General features: G+C 55.3%; 1 protein-coding gene across 10 annotated transcripts in view; it reads left to right on the forward strand.

The window, feature by feature from the left end:
- Positions 1-6196: 6196 nt before the first annotated feature.
- DLG1 (discs large MAGUK scaffold protein 1) overlaps positions 6197-18914 on the forward strand; it is a 56053-nt gene continuing 43335 nt past the window's right edge. For 6 of the 10 annotated variants that reach the window (XM_039341547.1, XM_039341549.1, XM_039341553.1 and 3 more), the window contains exons 1-4: positions 6197-6358; positions 6496-6627; positions 7157-7326; positions 13925-14095. In XM_039341547.1, the coding sequence (XP_039197481.1) occupies positions 6340-6358; positions 6496-6627; positions 7157-7326; positions 13925-14095 (492 nt within the window). In that variant the 5' untranslated portion in view covers positions 6197-6339. The remainder of the gene's footprint in view (positions 6359-6495; positions 6628-7156; positions 7327-13924; positions 14096-18914) is intronic. The other 4 variants (XM_039341550.1, XM_039341554.1, XM_039341557.1 and 1 more) reach the window with 1 other exon arrangement.

Below are 18914 nucleotides of genomic sequence, written 5' to 3' on the forward strand. Positions count from 1 at the left end.
GGCCATGGAAGTCTCCCCCCGAGGAGGAAAAGGGGACGCCTGCCCTTTCCAGGCCCTTTCTGAAATAAAAGAGGCACAAGCGTTTTGGTCTGACTAAGAGCCTCGTCCTGAAATTAAGTGAGCTTGGTGGTCTTTCAGCAGAGCAGGTGGGATTCATCCCCTCCCCTCCCTGCCCCCCTCGCAGCAGCCGACACTTCTTGGCTCAGGCCGGAGTAGGGGTGGGGGGGTGAGAAAGAGCGCAGGAGAGAGGGAGGGAGAATCGTGGGTGGTGGGAGAATCGTGGGTGGTAGGCTTCTCCCCCTGGCTCACTGCAGGGGCGGCGAGAGGCTATTGCCCTGCCCTGGGCCAAATGAACCGGCTGGGCATGCTGGCATTGTCCGCAAGCAGCTTCCCTGCCCTGTCTCGGTGGGGCCCCCAAGGGGGTCTTGGCCAATGGGGGACTGTTTAACACCCCCCACCCCACCCTTGCCCTCCCCCCCCCCCGTGGGCCTGCAGGCCCCGGGAGGATTGAGCTGCTCTGTGTGGCAGGAGGGGGGAGGAGGGGGGAGGAAAGTGAGGTGGGGGAACTGCAGCTTAGGGGTCCCAGCTCTGTCCGTGCCCCCTTCGCTCTGGTTGACTTCTGATAGGGACGGGGGCAGCAGCGGTGGTGGTGGTGGTGCTGCCCTCCCATGCCATGTGCTGTTCCCACATGCCGACCCCTAGCTTGATGGTAAAGTACTTTCCTGAGCTGGTGAGTCAGGGTGGTGTGGCTGAAGGGGGAGGCCTGGGGGAGGCCAGGATTGCCTCCCCCCCAGGGAATGCCTTCTCTCTTTCCAGCTGTGTAGGGAAGACACCCCTGACTGACCGGTGTGAGGGATTCCAGCTGCTTTGAGAAAGGTCACTTCCTAGCCAGGCTACAACTCTGGGTTGCATATCGGTGCGCCCTAGTTTTGTGTTTTTGCTCTTCTGTTCTTTGGTGTAACAAGCTGCTTGCCAACGCCTGGCAATATTGCACACTGGCTGAGTTCACACACGATGCCTAAGCAGGAAAAGACCTGGCATCTGCGCTCAGCGGCCGTGCTAAGACTGACCAATGTTAGTCTCCCTTAGATTGGATTCACTCAGCGCAAATCCTAGCTTCTCCTTTGTGCTCTGTTGGATTGTGAAACCCCGGAAAACGGGTTAATTGTGAGAATGCGTCTTGTGATGTGCACGTTTCCAGGGTTGTAGTAAATTGGGAGTGACCCCACACCCGGATCCCTCTGAATTCTGATTCTTGCTCTAGGCCAGGCCTAGGCAACCTTGGCTCTTTTATGACTCGTGGACTTCAATATCCAGAATTCCTGAACCAGCCATGCTGACTCAGGAATTCTGGGAGTTGAAGTCCATGAGTCATAAAAGAGCCAAGGTGGCCTACCCCTGCTCTAGGCAGAGCTAAGAGGATGAGTGGCATTTAGAATAACAAGTAAATTTAAAATTGTACATTAACTGCTGTAAAGAAAACTGAAAGCCATTTCTTTGTATCCTTTTTTCTATTTTTCTTTTACTTTCTCCCCCCTTTCTTGCATGCTTAGCTTTCTCTCTGGTTTCTTGTTCTTTCCTCATTTTATATTAGTTTATATTAGTTTTTTTATTTTCCTTCTTAAACTTTTAATAAAATTACAAAGTTTGTGCACCAGCTGCAGCCTTTCCTGGATGATGACTCCCTGTACTCAGTTACTCAAGCCCTGGTCATCTCTCATCCGGACTGCTGCAATGCGCTCTGTGCCTGTCCTGCTTGTGCCAGCAGAGGGGCTCTCCTAGGGATCCCATCGGTCAAACAGGTCCCGAAGAGCCTTCTCTGCGGCAGTACCCACCCGCCCTTTGTGACCTCCCACCCTCCGGGCTAAGACATGCCCCCCCTGCGGCTGGCCTGGTGACCCCAAGGGGGAATTTTCCCCTCTGGAGGGAGCTGCTGGATTGATGGCTGACTCCACCTCCCCCACCCCCGTGCTCGCTCTCTGCTCTCCACCTGTCCATTTTTTTTGTTATCATATTGATGCATTCCCACTTTTTTTCTTCTTCATTTCATTGTTGTATTATTTTGCTTCTGCTTTGTTTACAGTCTTCTTCTTTCCTTCCTTTTTATTGTTGTAAGTGGCCTAAAGCAGCCCCATGGCAACACAAGCAGCAAATAAATTCAACAAATAAATACAGAAAATGGAAGCCAAGAGTTAGCAGAGTTTCAAGAGTGGCCCATGAATGTTCGCAGAATAAGCAGAGCTTGGCCAGCCCTGGCAACCCTCTGGACACGTCCTGTCATCTTCTTAGCACCAGCAGGGAGGCGGCTGGCCGGAAGGAGCTTCTCTAGGGAAGGCCGCCCCGTATGCCCTCCTTGGGCTGGAGGACCAGCTGGCGATCCGGTTGGTCCTGAGCTCCTGGACATGGTCATCGGGTGGGGATTGGGGGCTCTTGGTGATGGTCTATGGCCATGGAGGTGGGGGGCTGTGGGGGATCCCAGGCTAGACCCATGTAGGTAGATCCCCTTTGAACCCTCTCTTTGCCTCCGAGATCCCTTGGCATGAGGTCTTGCTCTGGAGGCCCCAGAAAGATCACCTCCCGCTTCAGAGAAGGCCAATTACTCTGAGAGTGAAGGGATTTGTCAGAATGAAGTATCTCAGGATCTGGGTTGGTTCCAGACAATGCTTGGGCATTTCCTGAGTGATCCACTGAGTGCCCACCACACCTCTGGCCATAGCTCACGCTCCTGATCTGGTTGCCCCTAGTCCTCCCGGGTCATCCGGTTCTTTGCAAATGCTTCTGAAATGAACGTGGTGGATCCCAGCAAAAGCTCTGATCTTCCTCTGGTGGCCCACATTAGGAGAGCAGCAGAGCCGCCCCTTCCTCTGCCTCGGCTGCCCGGAGGGGGGGGGAGGCAGGCAGGCAACATGGGGGGGGGTCGTTATCTATTGTACTCTAAAAGTCTGAATGGAAGTTTTCTTCCCCGTTTTTTCCTTTGCGTGTCACGATCAGGAACTTCATTCGGGGGGGGGCTTCTGGATGCTGAATGGGAGAAAGATGGGGGCTCCTTGGAGAGAGTGGCTCCTGCTTTCTGCACCCTGCAGGTGCCTCCCCCGCCCCTCCCCCCACGTGGCAGCCAGGCTTTTCCTAACATGAGCAAGCCACTGGAGGAAGGGGGGGGGGTGTGTCTTGCACTGAGCTTTCTCCACAAGCAGCAAAGAGGCTCCCCTTCCTTGGCCTGGTGTACCCTTGGGGCTGGATTGCTACACTCTAGGGACTCTGGGGTGCTCGTTGGCTGCAGCTGGGAGGAGCCAACCTTGGCAAGCGGCTGCTGCTCCCAAAGACCTGCCACCACGACAGGGCAAAGGCTGGACGGAGCATCTCCACATCCCAGGCAGATGGGGGGGGGGGCGGCTCCCATACAAAAGCCGCTTGTTCCTGGTGCCTGCGGGGCCCACGTGGCAGAGCTTGGGGCCTCCAAGCCCTGCAGAAACCACCAGATGAATTGGGCTTTGTGAAAAACCAGCAAGCCCATCACGGCTGGGAGGTGCTGTCTCCAGGGCCCCGGGGGGGGGGGGTGGCCAAGAGATCCTCTCTGAATTCCCTGGATAGCCAGTGCGACAGGGCCAGGAGCTGCCTCCCCCTTCCATCAGCCTGCGGCCTCCAGCACAAGCAGCCTGGGCGTGATGCCTCCTTAACTCCCCTCCCTCTGCGGCTGCTGCTTGAAATGCAGCATTTCTCTCTCTCACTTGTCCTCAGCCCCAAAGGGCCAAATCTTTTGTGGAGGTGATTCCCAAGCAGATGGGAAGCCACAGAAAATGCAAGGTGGCAGGAGGGAAGGAGCTTGTTGAGTGCCAGCAAGGCCAGCCTGCCAGTCTCCAACACAACCCCCGCCCCTGCCATTGCCCAGGAGGAATTCCCCTTCAAGGCAACAGGGAGCAGCATATTTGGGGCTTAAGGAAAGGTGGGGACTAGGAGCTTGAGATTAGTTCTGTTTGTAAATCTTCAACGGAGCAGGGGAATCCCCCCCCCCCCCGCAGTCCTTCAGGTAATGTTATGCTAGTCAATCCTAGCCAAAGGATTCCCCCCACCCCTCCCCCCATGTCCGGAACTTCACCTCTTTGACAATTCTCCCAGGTGTATTTCTGTAGCTTGCAGTGCTCCCCCTGCCCCCTGCATGAGCCCCCTTTGGCCCCCTCCTCCCTTTCCCCTCGCCCAGCATAGCTCTTTCTCCCCACAGATGCTGCCAGCCCCCGTTTTTGTTTGGGGGTATTCTTGCATTCTGCCTTGATCTCCGCTAGCCCTGAACGTCTGGTTCCCTCCGAATGGGGAGACGCTTCTCCATCACCAGCAGCCGGACACGGAGTCCCTCTTTGCCCAGTCCATCCCTCCCAGATACCCCTCCCAGCAGGGAAACCGCTGGGCTCAGCCTGGGTCTTGGCAGGAAGGCCTCCGTGAGTTTTTCCGAGGCATTTAGGGAAGGTGTGTGACTTTCATGCGATGTATAAAATTAAACTTTATTAAAAAGATAAAATCATTACAAAACATTGGCTGGCTGTCTCTGAAGAATACAACACAGCACCGTGGGAAAATTCAGGCGCAGCAATGCCACCTCCAGATGCCTGGCTGCAAGAGGACGGTGCAGGTTCTCCCTCCCCCATGGGCCCTTGCGGTTTCCTCTTGGGAGATGCCTCCGACGCAGCTACCACCACCACCAGCAGTCACGGTTCTTTGCAAATTTAGAAGAGCCACATTAGTCCACAGTGGCAACAACTCAGGAATCTGGTAGCAGCTCTTCCAATTGGCAAATTTAATTAAACTGCAGCTTAGTTCATCCGATGCATGAAAAATTATCCTTTTGTGAAATGTATTAGTTGGAAAAGCTGCTCCCAGATTCCTCCTGCGCCCCTTAGGTAGCCTTCGGTCTCTGGGCCCGGAATGAGCCCACTTCTTCTGCAGGGAGCAGAGCCTGGAAATCAGCGTTCACAGCTGCCCCCCCCCCCCTGTCTTAACAGGGAAGGCTGTTGGCCCTGCCAGCCTGTGAATTATAGCCTGCTGGGTAGAGATCAGCCTGCCTTGGATGTGACTGATCATGTGGAAAAGGCCAACCAGTTGGTGTATGGATTACATGCTCTGGTGGGGCACAGACATTTGCCCCTTCCAGAAGCCCCCCCTCCTCCCCCGGGGCTGCAGCCGCACAGCTTCCCCATGCTTCCTATCCAGGCAAATGAAGGGGGGGGCAGCAGCAGGGAGGGGTCTTCCGGAGGGGGCAACATCAAAGCGCCAAACATCTGAGCAAACATTTCCACAGCGGGAGAGGAGGTGGGGGGGGGACGAGGCAGCTCTATTTATTTACCAGGGTTACGCAGGAAAGTCCATCGAAACTGCCAACTCGCTTGGCGAGTTTCTTCCGCCTAGACCAAGCCTCTTCAGGGGCAGAGCCGCGGCTGCGGAGCCGGCCTTTCAAAGGACAACTGCCCCGCCGAGGTCGCCCGCGCCTTTCGCAACGGGGCTCGAACCGGGCCTGGAAACCGCGGGGCCCACGCCGGGCTCCCCGTTACCCAAAGGCAGAACAGAGGCGCCGGGCTGGAAGGCGCCGCCAGGCCCGAGGGCAGCGGGCTCCGTCTGCGGCTCTGCTCCCCCCGGACCTTCGCTCGACCGGCTGGGCTGCAAGCACCCTCCCCACGCCCCCTGCTCCGGCAGGCTGGTTCCCCCCCCCCCGCTTTAGACCGTGAAACCTCCGCAGGAAAAGACCCCTCCCCTCCCTCCCTCCTCAGAGAGCGCTCACGACCCCTGGCTCCAAGGGCTCTTCAAGCGGGCGCCGCCTCGCCCGGGCGCCGGGGGCTCCCGGGTGGTCGTGGCCGCAGAGCAGGGGCAGGCAAGACCCCTCGCGGGGGGGAGGGGGGGTAAAGCTCCGCGCGGGGCGGGTGCAGGCGGGGCTGCCCCAGGACGGGACTCCCGGCCGCACCCCCGGGGGGGCGGGGCTGAGGCGAGCGGGCGCCCCTCCCCCGCTCAGGACCGCTATCGGCGGCGTTGGGACCGCGGGGGAGAGCGGGGTTGGGATGGGCCAGGCGGGGGTTAGCCAATCGGTGGATCCCGCGCGCGGGCTCTGCCCGAAACTTTCTGGGCGGGGTCGAGGCCTGGCGCTCACCTGGCCCGCCCCGCCGGGTGGGTGGGGGGCGGGCCGGCCGACGCGGATTGGTGGGCGGCCGGGAGGCGTGGCCGGGCGCCTGCCTGCGCCGCCATTTTGCTTGAAAAGTTTTGGGCTCCCGGCGCCGCCCGCCCGCCTGCAGCCAGGAGGGTCGCTGGAACCGGGTTGGGGGGGGGAGCCCGGGAGAGGCGGCGGGAGCGGCGCTAGCCATGCCGGTCAGGAGGCAAGGTGGGCCCGGGGCCGGCGGTGGCGGGGCCGGGGGGGGGCTGCGTCGTGCCTCTGGGCGCGTGCAGAGGGCGGCCGGGACGGGGGTGGGGGAGGAAAGGCTCCGGCTCTGACGGTCCTCTTCCCTCCCCGGCTCGCAGACACGCAGCGCGCCCTGCGGCTCCTGGAAGACTACCGCGCCAAGCTGAGCCCGCGGGGGGACCGGCAGCTGCGCACCTCCGTGGAGCGGGTGATCGGCATCTTCCGCAGCAGCCTCTTCCAGGCCCTGCTCGGTAGGCGAGGGCCCCGGGGGAAGGGGCGGAGGGGGGGCGGGGGGGAGGAGGAGGAGAAGCAGCGGCGGCGGCTTTTGGGATCCCCCCTTCCGCCCCCCGCCAGAGTCCCCTTCCCACGCGGAGGGACCGAGTGCGCGGGGCCCGCGGCGCGAGTCTGTCGGGGGCGGCCTCTGTTCCCGGCCCCCCCTCGGACCGGCCCTTCCCGGCCGCGGAGCGGGCAGAGTCCCCCCTCCGTAACAGCCCCTTTCCCCGGCGCCCCGGGAGGTGGTGGCGTGGCCGGGCGGAACCCTCCCTGCCGCCCGGTCCCTGTGGGCGGCGTCCTCCCTTCGGCCGGGGCTCCGCTTGCCCCGGGGGGGAGGTCCGGCCTCTTCCCCGTCCCTCTTCGCGGAAGGGCTTCTCTGGGGGGGGGGTGCTGGCCGAGGGGCGGCCCGGGGCCGGTCACAGGAGAGGCTCCTTCGGTCCCGGAGGAAGGCCGGGCGGGGTGGGGAGAGTTCCTCCCGAACAGCCGCCGTCCCTTCCTGCCCTCCAGACATCCAGGAGTTCTACGAGGCGGCCCTCCTGGAGAACCCCAAGAGTGCAGACCCTCCTCCGAAGCCGGCTGAAGCTGCCCAGCCCGGGAGCACCTGGGAGGTCCCCCGCCTGCCCAGCACCGGCCCGACTTCGGAGACCTCGCCCAGTAGCCGGACTGCGAACACCCAGGTAGGTACAACTTGGGCTTGCTGGATAGGGCAGATGGGCTGCTGGGGGAAGGACCGCCCCTGCCCTCTCTGCCCTCCACCTGGGGAGCTGGCCTCTCGGAGGAGGACCTATTTTGCCTTGCCTGCCTCTCTGTCAGGGTAGTTGAACGTTGGAAAAGGCTTCGCTTTGCCTTGCAATGCTTGCAAACAATTGATCAGCATCTACTCCAGAATCACCTTGTTTGCAAATTGCACCTAAGTTATAGTTTCCCCAAACAGCTGTGTAAAAAAAGATGCCAGAGGATGTATCAGATTGGAAGCTTTGGGGTGGGGGCACACACCATACTCCCCCCCACCCCTTGGAAGAAGGGGTGCTCGGGAGGGGGGCTGCTGGAAGGGCAGCTTGAGCTCTGCCAGAAATGCCCCCTGCTTTCGTGTGCGGAAGTGGGCACACGGACTGTGCACTCTGGGGAACGGGGACGTTCTGTGGACTGGGGGGGGTTCTATTAAGAGTCCTTGCATTGGTGTGGGGGAGGGGCAGGAGGTGTCGAGGGCCCAGAGAAAATCACCCGCCCCCCAAAATACATGGCTAGCCAGCGGCAGTCACTTCGGAGGGCAAAGGGCAGAGAGGCCCTTGGTGTGACCCCCTTCCAAAGAAACCCTCCCTTGGTTGGCCCCCTGAGAGAGCCCCATGGCCAGGCTCCCTCCAAAGGGCCCAGTGGGATACATTCACTTAGCTTCTTTGTCCTGCCTTTGGATGCTGCCTTCTGCCTCCAAGCGGCGCACCGTGCAGCCTGGGCTTGGGCAGGACTAGCGCACGCACGGAGGAGCAGTGGGGAGGCCCGAGGGCCTTCTTTCCCAGTCAGTCAGACACAGTTTTGAAATGTCCACTGAGAGAAATATGGTTGGTCCTCATTGAATTTCTTTTGTTGGGCTAGGAGAACCAAACGATGGTTCTTTGGGATGTGCCCTTTCACCGCTGTGCGTTTGGGGAGAAATGCCAGCCCACCTACCTACCTGTGCGTGGTTTAAATGAGCTTTTGAACGGTTTCCTTGTTTCCGGAGAGTTGGCACTGATCATGGTTAGAGATAGGAAAGCATTTTTCTCATGCCCAAACTGAATTCTACACAGTTCGTTTACGTTAATTGTTATGGACAGAGAGGATGGAAAAACGTTCTTCTACTGAAAACACAGAAACCCACAGCAGAGTAATATAAATTTATTGTTCTTTTTGGCAAAGTTACTGGTTTTTGCTTCAGCCAGCCCTTGAGCAGGGATGCAGGGAAGTTATTGTCACTTAAAGCTCAGGAAGAGGGGGACGGGGATGGGGGGGTCCTCCGTGTTCTGCCGAGGAATCCTTGGAACTTCAAACTGTCAGGAGGGAAGTTCAAAGGTCATGCTAGAAAGTAAGACTTTGCAGAAAGAATGCCGGAAGCTTAGAACCAACTTCCTTTGCAAGTAGTGGATCATTCGTCAGTAACTGACTTTCCAGCTGCTTGGGAGAAACATATGTCCATCATCTGAGAATTTTTTTAAAAAAAAAAAAATTAAGCGCAGACTCAGTGGACTACTAGGCCTTTTTCTGCCATCGGTTGTCTATGTTTTTTTTCTATTTCTGTGTTTCCGATGTTCTGGCAGAAATAGGCTGCCCTTGGGGCTGAATCCTCTGGAATACCATGAAATGCTTCTGGTAGAGATTAACTTCTGACAAATTGTCAGACCACCCCAAACTTGACAACATTCCCCACAATGTTCTCTTGCTGATGAGGCAAATTCTTATATGCCTACCAAAAATACAGTTTTCATATTTCCAGTTTCTCTGATCACAGCATAGTTCTCTTAGTCTTCATATCTGCCTTAACATCGTAAGGTTCAAGGCAAGTCTCTTTTCTGTATGCGGACAGGTGCATACAAAGATGTACAATCAAAGTAAGGCACATTATTTTGGGGGACTTTTAAGTCTGGTTACAGTAACACAAAGCCTTCTAGCTTTCCACAGCTGCTAAACGTTACTTAAGAGTGAAAGGGTGGAAATTTCAAGGGGGGATGAATGGAGCCTTCCAGCTGTCCACCCTTTTAGCACTGGGGAGGAGGGGAGGATTATTCTTTGCTGTCCATGACCTGGTTGGGATTCCTCCAGGGAACCCCCTCTGGGTACGCAAGGCAAGGAGACCAAGTGGAGATGGGTCCAGGTGTGAGCTCTTTGGAGCCAAGAAAGTCTCTTGATCTCCCTCCATTCTGTGTCTTGTCTTGGGGTTCTGATCTTCTACACTTCTTTTCTAGAGCCTCTTTGGTACACACAGCCCTATTTTGTGTAAAAACTTTACCTCCTTAAGGAATTGGGCCTAGGGCAGGGGTAGGCAACCTTGGCATGGCTGGCTCAGGAATTCTGGGAATTGAATTCCATGAGTCATAAAAGAGCCAAGGTTGCCTACCCCTGGCCTAGTGGCTTGATGGCCAGTCTCTTTCTGTAACTCCTCAGATTCCTTTTTCACATCCATTTTCACAACCCACTCAATATCTTTCTTGTTTACAATGATTTTGTACGGTGACTACATGTTCTCCACTCATAGCAGTGGCAGATGTCTTCTCTTTAATTTTCTGACACTAAAGACTAGTCTTCTGCATGATGGTGCACTAGTAGACTGAGGGGCCTTTCTCCCTCTCTTCCTGGCTCCTGTGAGATTCTGAACGGGTGAGTCGGGCGATGCCCCGGGCACAGCTGCCCTCCGGTTCCTTGGAGCCTCTGTTGCTTGCAAAGGAAGTCTTTGCGAAACCCCCTCCGCCTCTTTCTGCACTGGGGGGGGCTGATCCCACCTGGATCTCCAGGGGATTCTACGCTTCTCCGTTCCTCCCTCCCGATTGCCCATCCGTAGCGCTGCCTCCTCTCCTGGACCTGGTGCCAATTTGTCCTAGAATTCCTTGGGGTCTTCCTTTATTACGTCTCTTATGAAGTGGGCATCTTTGCCTCATATTTACTGAGCATCTGTTCTGTGATTATGATTCCTTTGTTTTGGCTGTATATTTTTGTGTATTATTGCTGTGCCATTTTTTTCATATAGATTTATGCCCTAGATAATACATCATGTATTTTTTGAGTTAGTGGCCCATTCCAATTTATTTAGGCATTCGTTCATCCTGCACATATATATGGCCATCCGTCTTAACCAAACTAGTGATGAGGCATTCCGGTTTACCCAAGTTCGGTTATCGCTAAATCATCGGATTTAATAACACTTCATTTTCACTTCAGCAATTTCATGTTTTCCTTGAGAGGGAAGATTCTCCGTGCCCTCTTTGGAAGCGTGGGTCCAGCCACTTGGAAAGGAACACGGGGGAGCTGGAGTAGAGCACCCCCAAGCCAGCCTCTTTGAGGAATGGGACAGTAAGGTGGGTCTGTGTAGGGTGTAAGTCTGACCATGTCTACCCATGGAGGGAGCTTTATGACCATCTGCTTATTGAAGGGCGTTGAAAAAAGAGATTTGCAGCTGATCTTCAGACTTAGTGACTGTTGGCGGCTTCTTTGCGGCCCCTTGGCAACCAGCAGGCTGGTTGTCCCTGGGTGGCTGCCCTTTGCCACCTTCCCTTCTGACAGGGAAGGTCAATGGGGTAAACTGGATTAGCTTAATGACCGTGTAATTCACTTAAGGACCACGGCAAAAAGGTTGTAAAATCGGGTGTGACTCACTCACTGCCCACCTTGCTTAGCCACGGGTATTCCGCTCCCAGTTGTGCTCCTCAGGGGAGGACTTCCCGTGTCTAGAAGGCTGCTCCTTTTCTCCTGAAAGGGCAGAGGGAAGGAGGAACCACCCAGGGGTTGAAAGAAAGCAGATGGGGGGTGTGCGCGCGCGCGTGTGTGCGTGCATGCGCCAGCGAGCGAGCTCTTTCAGGGCTGTTCTTTGCAGGCAGCTTAGTGGATTCCTGTGCCACTGAGTGGGAAGGATCGGGTCAGAGATCCCTTGCAGACAAGGGAAAATCCTATGTAACTTCCTGTTTCTGCACACACACACACACACACACACACACACACACACCCTTTTTATCTGGAAAGGAAAGCCCGAGTCTGTCACAGATGTAGACTAACAGAATAAATCAATCACTAAAACACCGGTTGGGTTTCATGGATTTTCATGGGTTTCTGGCATCAGGGGGGCCTGGCAGCACTGGGCCTTGAATCATCCGGACTGACCAGTTGGGGGAAAAAAGGGGGGGGAGGAGTGGGTTGTATGGGGAGAAGGACTGCCCTGCAAAAGAGGGAGTGAGGATAGGGGTGAGCAAGAGGGGGCTATTTGCAGGGACAAAAAGGGGGGGGGTGGCAGTTGCTTAGGGAAGTGTGTTAGTGTAGGCTGGGTCCCGTTTCCTGTTGCATATCTTTGCTGACACATATTCTGCACTTTGTGTAATGTGGGTTATTTCAGGAGGGTGTGTGTGTGTGTGTGTGTGTGTGTGATGGGGATGTTTGTATGCTTCTCTGCTTGTAGATGGTTGTGGGGAGATGGAAGTTCCAATGGGTCATTTAGTGCCAACATAAACAATTTCTTAATTTAGTAAGTCTGAAATATTTTTTTTTTTTTGATCATCTGAAATAAAATACCAAGTTCTTGAATATTTCAGATGCTGGCATCCTTTTTTTTTTTTTTTGCAAAGGTGCGTTTCCCTTTACAGATTTTTTTTTCTTTTTTTAATTGCTATCTTGGTGAAAGAAGTCTTGGGGGAACATTTTTAAATCTCTGAGACACAAAGCTGTTCGCAAAGTCAGTGGTATTCTTGGTGTGCTCCTGCTGTGTTCCGCTTTGCGGCGGTTGCCCCTCTCTGCTTTCGTACTTGGCCCCGCCAGTGTCCTGCTTTGTGGAAGGGGAAGTGGCTTCAGAGAAGGCTGGCTTGGCCTTAAGAGGATTCTGCCAATCTCTGTCTTTCCCTCTAATTTAGTACATTTCCTCACCAGGACCTCCTGGTTTCTTCCCACAGGTGTGAGATGGACGGCTATATAAATGGAATAAACAAACAAGTGAAAGAGGGACTGAAAGTCAAATGGAGATTATGCATTCATTGTTGGTCTCTGAAAGTAGAAGAGGCAAAGTGGAAGCGCTGCTAGTAAAACCTTGATTTTTACACGTCATGTCCGCTGTTAAAGCCAAATATCTGTTAAAACTGAATGTTTGAAATGTATATTTTATATAAAATATTTATGGAAAAATTAGCATAGTAGTGGAAAGTGTAGCCTGAACTGATTCCAGAGCGTGATTATCCTGAATTCAAATTTTGTTTGTAGCTTCCGGAGTCTGCCGAATGGAGGTTTTTAAAATCAAGGTTTTACTGTAAAAGATCTGATGGATTCGTGCAAGAAAAGTAAAGGTCTGAGTTTAATCCTGAGTGATTAAGTCTGGGATTTGGGTCCCTCAAAAGAGACGAGAAGATGAAGGAACAAAATGCTGGGGACGGGTGGCCTCTGAATGTGGGGCGAGTGGGGCCCATTTGCAAGGGTGGGACAGTCTGGCCCAGAGGCTCTCTTCGTTTGTGATTCAGATAATTTGTTTATTAAGAGAGCGACGGTTTCTTTTGCATGCTCAGGATAACGTCGTTTTGCATGGACAGTGGTTCTCAACCTGTGGGTCGGGACCCCATTTGGGGTCGAACGACCATTTCACGGGGGTCGCCAAGCAACGCAGTCCACCATTTTTTCCCCCTTTTCCTTAGCTGTGCTACTCCTTTTTATTCTATTGGCTTTTGAAAGCCAATAGAATAGACTCTCTTGAATAGAGTCTCATTCTATTGGCTTTCAAAAGCCAATAGGAATTGTCCAGGCTGTCTCTGCCCTGCTGAGCCCGCCAAAAGTCCCATTCTGCAAACGGTGCTGCACCAGTTGAGTAGTCCTCGACTTACGATCGGTTGAGTAGTCCTCAACTTACGACTGGTTGGGGGTCGCGGCATTAAAAAGGTTGAGAACCACTGTTCTAGGATGTCATTTTTAAATCCATTTCCAAATCTCTCAATTGTGTCAGGTCCTACTTGTTTCTCTTGCAAGGCATCTTTTCAGCACAGTCTGTCCATAGAGGCAAGCGCTTCTGGGTCCCTGGTGCAGAAAGTTCCTTCAATATGTCCAGTGTTAAAATATTTTGCTTTGTTCTGTGCCAGTAAGTTGAGTGTTCTCCTCCTTCAGTTGCAATCCTTTCCAACTCCTGTTGTATATTCCCTTTAGCTGTGCTTCCTTTCCTTACCGGCTGTCTTTGACTTCTGCGGTTTACAGGGTTGTTGGGTTTTTTTACTCCTTTTGAGTGTTTTCTAGAATTTTGGTTACTCCCGATAGGGATAACCACGTTTGGCGCGTAATACTTGATATGCCATAACTGGTGTTGTATAAATATCTGATGAACATTTCTGAATTAAGCTGTTTTGAATGCGGGCTTGCAAAAAAGCATGACCCGAGTAACATAAGGAAGCGAAAAGCATCGGTCAGGGTCGGCAGTGGCCAGGAAGACCCACGAAAAGGATCTTGACCTGCCCTGTGGGGAGGCTTTGGAGGCCGTGCAGTAGCCTCCCCTGCCCTGGGAAGAAGACACCCGTTGTGGTTGTTGAGTTCGGTGTGGTTGTAAAAATAGCATCTCTGTGTACATTGCAGAAATTCGGCTCCCAAGATGAAGACTCTTTTCCCTCGGAGCCCAGCAGCTTCCCTCAGGCTCCGGGCGCAGGGATGCCGGCTCCGGAGCTGGTGCACGTGTCCCAGAGGAGCCTCTCGCAGCTGGAGAGCGTCCGTGGCTTCGTTGGCCACTCGCACATTTCGCCAGCCAAGGTGAGAGCGAAGAAGCTGCAGGAATCAGTCGGAGCCCCAGAGGTGGCTGGCGGCCTCTTTGGGCCTGGCCAAAAGCCTTTGGCGGTTGGTGGGAGACGCTGGGAGGCCGCAGCCGCCGGGATCGTGGCCGGTGGGAAGCAGTGCCGGAGCCACCTCACACCCAGGTCCCTGCTCTCTTACCTCCCCGATCTTTGCTTCACCGTTAAAGTCTGAAGTCCTGACTTTTAAAAATTAATTGCCCATTTCCTAGTATAGACGGTCCTCAGCCTATGGCCATAACTGAACCTGTAATTTCAGTTGTAAGTCATTGTGGTCATTAAGTGAGACCTGACTGCTTTGCTCTATGACCGCAATTTTGGCACTACGAAGCTGGATAGGCTGGCTGAGTGCAGGGTGAACGGAGGGAGGCCACAGAAAGGAGCCTCAGTGGCCCCGGCTGCACCCCGGCTGAGAAGCTCCCCTTGCCCGAAAAGCTTCCCCCAGGGCCTTGGGTGAAGCAGCCCTTGGGAGTCCCCCGTCCGTCGGCCAAGGCCAGCCTCACTCCTGGATGATGGGGAGGCCTTTAAAGCTGCTCCCATCCAGGCCTTCCCCACACAACGACCGACAATGGCAGCTGGACTGCCCCTGCTGGGAGCTTCCCTGCCCTGGGGGCTTTCCTTAGGGGGCTGTGCCAGGGTTGGGTTCAGCCCCCCCACCACAAGCATCATTGGGGCCCAGGCGGAAAGGAAGGAAGGAGGAAGGGAAGGGAGAGGAGGGGGGCACCCCTTTCTCCTCCCAGCACCCAGGACTTTTAAAGGAGGGGGCGGAGGCTTGCCACCTTCATGCACACACCTCAAACATTGTGAGAAGGGGGGAGGGGGCTGCTGTTCCAAAGAATTTGGACTTTTCCAAAGGTACTCCAAGCCTCCTCCTCTTCCTCCTCCTCCTCCTCCTCCTCCTCCTCCTCCTCCTCCTCCACCCAGGGACAAAGGAAAGGAGGAGGGGAGATCTCCCCCCCCAGACACCCCCCTCCTCAGCCCTAGGAAGCAGGCAGGAGAGGCTCCTTCAGGCTCTGTGTACTGTATGTGGAGGGCCCCTTCCCCACTACCCCTCCTCTCCTGCGTGGATTCCAGTGGGCTTTTTCTTGCTTTTGAAAAAGGGGGGGGAACAGGTAAAGGTTGAGGGGAGGCATTGCCCTGAGTGGGAGGGAAGCTATTGGTGGGGGCCGTGCTCCGGGGAAAGGCTGTATTTGGCTTTATGGTCACCCTGGGGGGACACGTGGGGGGATACCTGCCTTACACACACACACACACACACACACACACAGAGGCTTGCTGGAAGGGATGTGTGCCATGTGCTCTGCCAGAAATGCCCCAGAGCAAGGCTGGCCTTTGGCTCCCTTCTTAGCGAGGGGGGAGGGGGGCGGCATCTGCTTCCTTTGGAGCTTCCCTGGTGTTTACGGGCATCGAGGGGAGGGGAGGAACCGTGCAGTTGGCCGTAGGGATGGGCACAGTGCCAAGTGCCCAGTTTTCATCATGCAACCATGTGGGGCACTGGGACAGCCATAGCTTCAGACATGGGTCGTAAGTGTCTTTGTCAACAATTTTGAATGGTCTCTGAACGAACACTCATGAAACAAGGACTGGCTGTATCAGCAGAAGCATCGTCAATCTGCCAGGGTTAGTGGTGCAAAAGGCCGGGCCTTAGAGGGCTTCCGGGAAATATGTCTAGGAATATGCAAATTCCAGGCTTCCTTCTGGCTGTCATATGAAAATTGCATCGTCCCTCTTTCTTGGAATCGGGTGGGTATCTCAGAGTCTAAAATAATAAAATCATTCCTTTTCTCTGCCACGTTTACAGGGCGGCTATTTAAACGAGGGACCTGGGCTCCCTTCCCACAGGGCTTCCTAAGACAGTCGTGGGAGCAAAGACCCTCCCAGGAGGGAAAAGTGGTGGGCACCCAGGGAAAGAAAGAGCCGGGAGGCCCAGGGAAACGTGCAGGCCAAGGCTGGTTCCGGAATAGCCGTGCGCCCCCCGCTTGGCGTCGGTGGGCCTTTGGCGGGGCAGGTGGAGCGGCGGGGCTTTGCAGAGGCACCGGGAGGTTTTCGCCTGCAAGGTCTGTCGATGTGTTCAGTGGGGATATGACAGTTGAGTTGGCTGGAGGACAGGACGGCGGGGCAGAGCCACTTCCCTGCCTCTTTTAAAGTCCTCCAAAGAACCTCCACGGTCCCCCTTCGCAGGGCGGCACGAGCCTGAGGCGCCGAGTCTGAAGTCGTGTCCTAATTTGAGACCCCTAAAGACCCTCGAGGGCGTAGCAGGGTTTTTTTTGAGGACTTGAAATAACAGAAGAAGATTATTTCATGGCCTTAAATGTCTTCTGATGCTCTCTGCCCGCCTCAGAAATGCTCCCATCATATTTCTCCATTTCAGAATATTGAGTTACTATAAAAAAAAGCTGGACCTCTTGAATAAATTTATTTATTTATTTATTTATGAGACTTATATACCGCTTTAACTGCAAGTACTCTCTAAGCGATGTACACCAGTAAGCAATGTATATATATATATATTTACATTGCCCCCAACAATCTGGGTCCTCATTTTACCTACCTCGGAAGGATGGAAGGCTGAGTCAACCTTGAGCCTGTGAGATTTGAACCGCGGACCTGCTGAACACAGTCAGCTAAAGTGGCCTGCAGTACTGCACTCTAACTGCTGCGCCACCTGATAATATTCAAATGACGGCCCCTGGGGGGCTGGTGGTGTTACCCAAAGAAGCAGCCCCTCCCAGGCAGATTTAAGGGGGGCTGGAATAATATCCTGAATGAAGGTCAGGGGCGGAGGGGGGGGGAAGCAGCCAGATGTGGAGGAATGACTGAAGGGAAATGGGTGGCGAAGGGTGAACGGAGTGGGGTTTCCCCTTCTTCCATGCAGGAAGTCGCTTCAGGGCCTGCTGAGGCATCTTTGAGGGGCCGCCTGCTCCCCCCCGCCCCTGGATACGGGCGAGTCTCCCAGCACGGAGAACACGGCGGTTCTGGGTGGGAAAAAGCGGGATTCTGACCAGCCTGGCATTGATGGGGGCGACATTCTGAGAGCCCCTCGTAAACCCCATGAAAGAGGTAATGGCAGCAGCCGAGGAGAGCCAGCAGGGACAGTCAGGGAAGTCCTGCTAGGTAGCCTTATTCGTGGCTTATTCTTGTGACTGCAGCTGACCGGCCTTCAGGAATGGGCACCTGTCATCCATCCGGGGTCTGTGCTTGTAAATAGCTCCCCCTCTCCCCCCCGTGGAGGGTGGCTGGGCCAGTCTCGGTGAGCCCTTGGGGCAGCGCCCAGGGAGGAGACGGAGCCTCCAGGTGGGCCTCCAGAGGGAGGGGAGCCGGGGACCAAGGAGCTGGCCCGCAGGAGGAGGAGGACCCCTCCCGTTGAGGGGGAAAGGAAGGTCAGGGGGGCAGGTGAGAGGGGGGAAGAAGCACGGCAGGAGAGCCCCTCCTCGGGTGGGGGGGCATATCCTGGGGCCTGGCTCCACCAGGGTTTGGGTTGCTGAGGGGTTGGATTGGGAGGGCTTCCCGCTGGATTTGCTTCGTTGCTTGTGGAAGGACTGGATTTTTTTTTTTTTTTTTACCCTCCTGCCGAGACCCAGAAACCTAGCCCCCTCTAGGAGCCTTTCTCAGGTCCTGATCCCGGAGGCAGTTCGGGTAGGATTAAGCCAGAGAGCCCAGGAAACGGGGAGGATAATCCAAACGTATCGCTCCAGACGTTGGACTCAGAATAATGGATCCTAGCGTTAGGAAAAGCCGCTTGCCAGGCAGAGCAGTTTGAGACTGCGGAACTACCAGCCCAGAGAGTCCTTAGGGCCCCCCTCTTCCCCCCCCCAATCTTTCCGGGGCATGTTGGATGTTCGGGCTTGAATCGGCTTTGCTTTCTGCTCCTCTAGGCTTTATGGGGCTCCGGCTCTTCATGGAAAGCAGTCGCAAAGCTGGTCTCCGGCCAGAGTCTGCCCTGGGCTTTGTCCCTCGCCTCTCTCACTAGTCAAGGTGGACTCGGCCTTCCATCCTTCCGAGGTTGGTAAAAGGAGGACCCAGGTTGTTGGGGGCAAATAATGCTGACTCTGTTAACCACTTAGACCAGCGGTTCTCAACCTATGGGTCGCGACCCCATTTGGGGTCGATCCACCATTTTTCTGGGGTCGCCAAAGGCGGCGATCTGCCATTTTTCGCGGCGCCGTGCACGCGCGCCGCGCATGGGGGCAGCCCCATGCACACGAGCCGTGCATGGGGGCGCCGCCGCGCAATAGCGCCGCATGTGGGGGCGCCGCCGCGCACGTGCACCGTGCGTGGGGGCGCCACCGCGCATGCACGTCGCGCATGGGCCCTGCCCCCATGCGTGCGGCGCCGCGCATGCGCAGAACGTTTGTGTGACGGGGGTCGCCGTCACACAAACGTTGAGAAGCACTGACTTAGACTGAGAGGGCCGTAAAGCACTGCGAGTTGGTGTATAAGTCTAAGTGCTTTTGCAGTTGTCTTGCCTGCGCCCGCCTCGGACTTTCACCAGCCAGATCGGGAACAAAGGCCACAGAGAGCTTTGTGCATCCTGATCCCTTTAGAAAACACTCACAGCTCCCTGGGTCTCTCTTTGGGAATCCCAGATCTGTGTTCTTTCTGAAAACGTGGAACGGCCCTGCCTCCAGGATGGGCTCTTATTAGAAAACTCCCTGTGGGACGATGGCATTTGCCGTAACTTTGCCTAAATACAGCTTTTCCACCAGCTGCAAATCCACCGTCGGTCACACACCAAGGAATTGATGCTTCTTTTTCAGGCTTCCAGAGTGCTTCTCGGACGC

Source organism: Crotalus tigris, unplaced genomic scaffold (genome assembly GCF_016545835.1).
Source record: "Crotalus tigris isolate CLP2741 ecotype Arizona unplaced genomic scaffold, ASM1654583v1 scf7180000017765.3138416, whole genome shotgun sequence".
NCBI classification, from domain to species: Eukaryota; Metazoa; Chordata; class Lepidosauria; order Squamata; family Viperidae; genus Crotalus; species Crotalus tigris.